This window comes from Panicum virgatum, chromosome 5K (genome assembly GCF_016808335.1).
Source record: "Panicum virgatum strain AP13 chromosome 5K, P.virgatum_v5, whole genome shotgun sequence".
Taxonomy (NCBI): domain Eukaryota; kingdom Viridiplantae; phylum Streptophyta; class Magnoliopsida; order Poales; family Poaceae; genus Panicum; species Panicum virgatum.
In genome coordinates, this window is record NC_053140.1 from 58272308 (window position 1) to 58279270 (window position 6963).

At 53.5% G+C, this 6963-nt stretch overlaps 1 protein-coding gene across 1 annotated transcript; it reads left to right on the plus strand.

Annotated features, from left to right (window-relative positions):
- The first annotated feature begins 2133 nt into the window (after positions 1 to 2133).
- LOC120710804 lies at positions 2134 to 4079 on the plus strand. The gene is made up of 2 exons (XM_039996379.1): positions 2134 to 2348; positions 3627 to 4079. The coding sequence occupies exon 2, from the start codon at positions 3641 to 3643 to the stop codon at positions 4040 to 4042; it is 402 nt and encodes a 133-aa protein (XP_039852313.1). The 5' UTR covers positions 2134 to 2348; positions 3627 to 3640; the 3' UTR covers positions 4043 to 4079.
- Positions 4080 to 6963: the final 2884 nt, after the last annotated feature.

Sequence of the window (6963 nt, forward strand, 5' to 3'; positions counted from 1 at the left end):
CTCACTATAGCAATCATGGTGGTGCAAGCAAAAATAATTTAATGTACTCAATAGTTTATATAAATAAACATAACTCACATTCTAACATTTTGCTACGATGCAGCAAAGAGATCAAGGCCCTCATGACCGCGAGACACGGCGAATCAATCCGATTTAACCTTGCAAGGTGGACCTAACGGACACGGCACGCATAAGCCCCGTCGGACCACACGCACCAACCCTTCCCCTCCCCGCCTCGAACTACAGGACCGCCCCACCATCATATGGACAGCCGAGCTCAACATGAGACCACCAAAAATAATACATGCAACCCCATTTCTCTGCGACTACTCGAGTACCCCAGGAGGTGAGATGGAGTCCTGTACTTTCGAAGCAAGGCAGTACTAGGCTTACCGGTTTCGACTACCTCCTACTCCCTGCATGCGGTTAGTACAATTCAATCCCCGATCAGCACTGCCGACAACGACCGGTCCTTAATCGACTCAGACGGGGCTAAGGCACCCAGGAACCTTGTCCTGCGGCCATACCTATACATCATCCCCGCCCGGTCTCACATCTTGTGGTGCCGCAATCACCTCAAATACGGCGCCCTCAGCTGCGGATGCTACACGAATGCATATGAAATGATTGAGTGCAACTCAAACTATGTACTCACTACACCCAAAATGTCAAGCCCAGCGGACTGTCCGTAACCAATGGCGGACCGTCCGCAGTTTGACTACGCAGTCCCACCAGAACCCCCAACGGCTCTGGACAAAACTCAACCCTATACGGCGGACTGTCCGCACTCGAACAGCGGACCGTCCACAGGTTAACTCGCTAAAGTCCTTGGCGGACCGTCCGCCGTGCACCCTGCCAACCCGCCAGAGACGAAAACGTCTCTGGACAACTTTTTAGACCCTACGGCGGACTGTCCGCTCTCCCATAGCGGACTGTCCGCAGTTCAACCCTGCAAACCCACTAGAGACAACATCGTCTCTGGACAAACTTCAAATTTCAACGGCGGACCGTCCGCTCCCCTATAGCGGACTGTCCGCAGTCAAATCTGCTAAACTATCAGAGACAACATCGTCTCTGGACGAAACCTAATCTGACCGGCGGACTGTCCGCGCCTCCCAGGCGGACCGTCCGCGATACCTAACTTCTGACCCGCGCCGCAGGCGGCAGCAAGTGCGGCGGCCACGGCGGCGGCCGTCCACCGGCGCCGGCGACACACCACAAAAGGGGAAAAAGACAGGAAAGCACAAGGAACTCACCACGAATCCATTCCCGCGGTCGGTTCGAGCGGAGGACGACCGGAGGGGCGGATCGACGGTGGAGCAAGCTTCAAGCACCTCCAATGGTGTCCGGCGGTGGTGGGGGCGATTCCGGCCGGTTAGAAGCCGGTCTAGAGGTTGGAGAAGGTGGAGGAGGTGCCGAGGAAGGTTCCCGCGCGAGGAATCGAGATTTGGTGGCCGGAAGAGGTAGATCGACGGAAGGGCGATGACGGCGCGAGCGCTCGGCTCCGCTCGGCTCTGGACGAAGTGAGGAGAAAGAGAGAATTGACGAGTGGGTCCCACACCCACCCAGATAGATATCTGGGCGATGCCTGGCGGACTGTCCGCCGGCCCCGAGCGGACTGTCCGCGAGGCAGGTGTTAGTGCAACTTCGTTTTCAGGATCAAGATTGCAGCAAGCAAATCTGGGCAAGCCAATAAACTAATCTCAGATCGGAGTAGCAAGCAACAGAGAGAGAGAGAGGCCTAAGGACCAAATGATTATTTGGGGAGAAAATGGACGAGCAGCACAGCAGGGCGGGCGCACGTCGTGTGCGACGGGGCCATTGAAAAATGGCGAGCGGCCGCAGGTAATTGTAGGGGCCAGGGGGCAACCTGTACCTGTACGCGCATGCCAGCGCTGCCTTGAATTACGCTGCCATGACTACTGACCACTGCAAAAACTGCGATCAGGCCGGAGACATGGGATCGTTTAAGGTCTGATTGGTTGCCTAGGGCCAACCAGGCTCCCAGGCAGCAGCAGCTGTTGTTACGAGTGACTGGCCCGGCCCATCCTTTTTTCTTCCTAAGGGAGGAGTCGGGCCGATCCATTTGCTGGCTGAGGAGGTTTCTGGCCCAGATCATTTGATGCGGTGCCGCTAGCTACAGCAGGAAACTTCTTGGCATTAGGCGACCCAAGTCCCAACCTCGCCGCCTGCGGCACCTCCCTCGGCGGCGGCGGCCGTGCCGCCGCACCTCCATCCCTGACCGAACGCATGATACCCTCTTTTCCAGGTCAGTCCCCGTCGCGGTCGCGGTCGCGGCCGCCTCCGCTTCGATCCGCTCTCCAAGTTAGCCGGCATCGAGAGCCAAGGTAAATAAGCCCTTGCCTGGCTCTCTGCTTGTCGGGGCTTTTATAATTTTACCATTATAACGAATGGCACTCATCGGATTATCACTCTTAGAATGACACCTACAACTATACCAGCGGGGAGAAGTTTGAGTTTCATTTTTATCACATTTGAACTATACCAGCGGGGAGAAGTTTGAGTTTCATTTTTATCACATTTGCTCATGTGGCACGCCACGCCAGCTGCACGCGCTGGCACCCGGTTAGCAGGCTCAAGTGCAATGTCCTTCCTGCCCCTGATCTGCTCCTCTCTCCCCTCTCTCCGACAGCTGGGTCCCGCAGCTCATCTCACTTCCATGTGGGCCTCACACGTTAGCTCTGTCTCCTACCTCCAGCACCAAAGCCACTCACGCCTCGCCGGCAGCCCACGGCAACCCACAGCCGTTGTGCCCGAGCTCACCCACGGCCAGGCCACTCACGCTACCGGGGCCGAGCTCGCCGCCGGCCGTTCGCACCGGTTGCAGCTGGGGCTAAGTACGCCGTGGCCCGGCCACCTGCACCGCCAGGCGAAGCTCGCCGGCCAGGGCTCCGGTCGGCCGCCGTTGGCCTCCTGATCCGCAAGCACCGCCCCAATCCTAACCCAAGCTCACCACCTTGCTCCGCCTACCCTAGAGGCCGCTCGCCGTTGAGCTGGTCGCGCCTGCACCCATGGCCCCCCGACCGCGCCGCCCATCGGAGGGGCCCGCCCTCGCGGCGGCGGCGGCGGGAGGGACAGGTGTGTCTCGTCAAGGGCGCCGGGGCGGCCACAGAGGAGGCCGTGACCGCGCCATCCGCTCCGCGCTCGAGGACCACGAGGACCACCTCCAGTTCGTGCACATGAGCCTGCGCCCCTCCCTTCCCCTCTGTCTCTGTCTCCCCACAGGCGCTGCTGGAGGTAGGGGACAGAGCTGTTGTGCGGGCCCCACATGGAAGTGAGATGAGCTGCGAGACCCAGCTGTTGGAGAGAGGGGAGAGAGGAGCAGATCAGGGATAGGAAGGACATTTCACTTGAGCCTGCTGACCGGGTGCCAGCGCGTGCGGCTGGCGTGGCGTGCCACATCAGCATATATGGTAAAAATGAAACTCAAACTTCTCTCCGCTGGTATAGTTGTAGGTGTCATTTTAAGAGTGATAATCTGATGAGTGCCATTCGTTATAATGGTAAAATTGTAAAAGCCCCCTGCTTGTCTATTTGCAATGTCAGGTGTTGTAGGTGGGAAAAGTCGTAAAATTTATATTGATTATCATCGATCAATCGCACAGGAACACTGATCCAAATGAGCAAGTGGCGGAGGTACCTGTACCTGCTGTTGGATCATTCCAACAAGAGAAACTACCCTATGCGCCGGATCGACGCGTCAGCTCTCTTCTACCCCGTAAATGAAAAGATCACTCATCCTCCAGAAATTGAGGACGCTCGGCTGCCTGCACCGTTCATCTCTTTCACCGCTTCACCCACCGCCGACTATGGCAGTCGGGTCCTGGACTTCTTCACCTTGCTTGGCCGGGGCGAGAAGAAGAGCCTCATCGCCGGCGCCGATGAGAATGGCTTCACAGTCATGTACGACCTCGACCAGCGAACCGTCCACAACCCGCTCCTCCTTAACGAGCCGAAGGACATCGACGCGGTCTCCCTCGCCGTCGGCGACTCTGTAACACTAAGTGTTAATTCTATGTAATTAAACTAATCACGGTCATTAGTTTAAATTCACGCGACAAATCACCCAAATCAAGTTTGCTCCTATCAGTTTGGGCCGGACCGGTCTGATCGGTCGGGGCAACCGGTCTGACTGATTGAACCGATTTCAACCGTTTTGAGCCCCACATCATTTAAATCACTCTTTCTCTCTCCCTCATCAGTTTACCCGTTCACCCTCAGCTCTCTCACTCCATCCCCAAGCTCCTTCTCACCCAAACCATAAACTCCTCAAATCCTCCCCTTCCACTTGATTCCACTTGATTCCTCAAATCCTGGCGTGGGGAGCTTCTTCTTCACGATTCCCTCCCTGGGGAGCTGTGGATCCAAGTCCTTCGCGGGGGAAGGACTCATCCAAAATATTTTAGCTAAGGATGGATTGATCTCCTTCTCTAGGCGATTTTAAACGATTCTCTCTGGTCAAACACCTCCAGTAGCACCCCTGAACTAGTTCCTAAAAGAATTTTAGAATTTGTGGGTGGGTTTCACCGCGACATCGATTTGAGCTTCTGACCTGGGTAGGACCGGTCTCCGGTCGGAGGAACCGGTCTGACTGGTAGCAGGTTTGGATTATATGGGACTGGTCTGACCGGTCGGGTATTGGTTAGTGGCTGAGAGGGTTCAATAAGTGGGAGTTAGTGCAGTTAGTTAGAAATTATTTTGGGTATTGGTTACCTGTTATTTTTATAAATCATGCCTGCATTTCTCATGTAATACGCACGTGCATACGTGTTGCTGAGCCACCCATGCCACAGGGGTAAGACCCGCAGCAGGAGATTCGTGAGGAGTTGGCCCAAGGGCCAACTGACCCCGGTGCTGAGCAGCAGACTCAAGGTAAGCCCCGGTGCACAACCTATTAATTTAAATTATGACACCTATATATGTATCTATTACTTGTGCATTAAGTTTTAGGAGTTGTTTGGAACCCTAGTTGCACGATCCCTAGGTTTTCTTGAGTTATACTAGTATGTGCAGGATGATAGCTTTGTCATGCTAATAGGACTCGGTAGAAGACGAGTAATTTTTTTGTTACTCGCGAGACATAGAGAGCATTTATCTTCAGTACATAATTATTAAATTCAGAATGTACGGAAGGGGAAATGGAAGGCCGGACGGGGAATGTGTAGCTCCGTCTGTGTCGATTAAGGACTGTTCCGTTGTCGGCTGTGCTGATCAGGGGTTGAACTGTACTAACCGCATACCAGGAGTAGGAGGTAGTCTAAACCGGTAAGCCGAGTACTGCCTTGCTTCGAAAGTATAGAACTTCTACCCACCCCTTAGGGCGAGTCGAGTGGCTGTGGAGAATTGGGATGCATGAGTTTACTTTTGGTGGTCTCTCATAGGGCTTGGCTGATTATATGCAGGTGGGGCGGTTCTGTAGTTCGAGGCGGGGAGGGGAATGGTTGGCTCGTATAGTCCGACGGGGCAAGTATGTGTCGTGTTAGTTAGGTCCACCTTGCAAGGTTAAATCGAATCGATTTGCCGTGTCTCGCGGTTATGAGAGCCTTGATCTCTTGGTCACATCGTAGAAATGAAATGGAAAAATAAAATGAGATGAGATGAATGAGGGCTGATGCTATTTAATAAATAGTTTGTTCACCCTAATTATAGTAGATTAGCAAATCATAGATGATTAATTAATCTATTGATATAAATAGGAGCTAAAATTTGGAGAATAAGGACTCACTTCTAGTGCTTTTTCTGCAAAATCAATCACCAGCCAAAAGCCTTGCATGTCTAGGTATGTGGGCTAAGTATACCCACTGGTCGGGTAAGTCTTGCTGAGTATTAGTTGCTCAGGGTTTGTTGCCACCAATTTTTGTTACAGGACACCCAGACGTTGACTTCTGTCCCTGCTGTGCCAAGTTCATCCGCCGGGACGCAGAGGGATGGGAGGTCATGGGACCGGGTAGCTAGATTAGGAGGCCGAGGGGTTGCGCACGCGTGAGCTGGATGTGCACCCTGTCTGTTTTGTCGGACCGGTCTGATCGGTCTGTGGACCGGTCTGACCGGTGGCTTCGTGGGGACTCCATGCACACCGGTCTGACCGGTGGTATGCACCGGTCTGACCGGTGGTGTAAAGACTGGACCAGTAGAGGTAGTGTAGATGTGGGTTCTTTTCCTTTTGAGCTTTGGCTACATCTTTTGTAAAGTTGTAAGTTATGTAAATTGTGTATGTATATTTGAACTCGGTTTGTAAAATTTATCGCTTCTTAGTGTGTTGTATTTGTGTATTTTTCCATAACTGTCGTGCTTCTACCATCTGCGCCCGCCTTCGTGTGGAACTACCGGTGTTGTTTCGATAGGGCTATGTTTCCTGAGAGAACTCAGTTCACCTGGGCGAAGTTCAAGAACGCGTTCAGAGCACACCATATTCCTACAGGGGTCATCCGCAGGAAGCTCACTGAGTTCTTGGCCCTGAAGCATGGCAATAACAGTGTGCTACAGTATTCCTAGGCCTTCAACACTTTGTCACAATATACCGAGTATCATGTGGACACTGATGAGAAGAAGCAAGCGTGTTTTAGGCAGGGGCTTAGCAGCAAGTTCCAGGATCGCCTGGCGATGATCAAGTTTGACACATTCAGTGAGCTGGTCAATGGGGCTATCATTCAGGAGGATGCTCACCTGGCTCATAAGGCAGAAAAGAAGAGAAAAGCGCCGGCAGCCGGATCTTCCAGCAGCACTCCCCAGAGATTTCGCCTGGTGCAGCCAGGTCCATAGAGAGTCCTCTTTCAGCACCAGTGGGGCTATCGGCCACCTCAGTATACACAGCCACTGGGGACAGTCAGGCCTCCTGTTTCTCAGTAGAATGAACAGAAGGTTTGGGTGCAGCAGCCGGGGGTACGCCCCCAATTTATTTCCATGTTATAATTGTGGACAGTTTGGTCATTTTGCACGGAA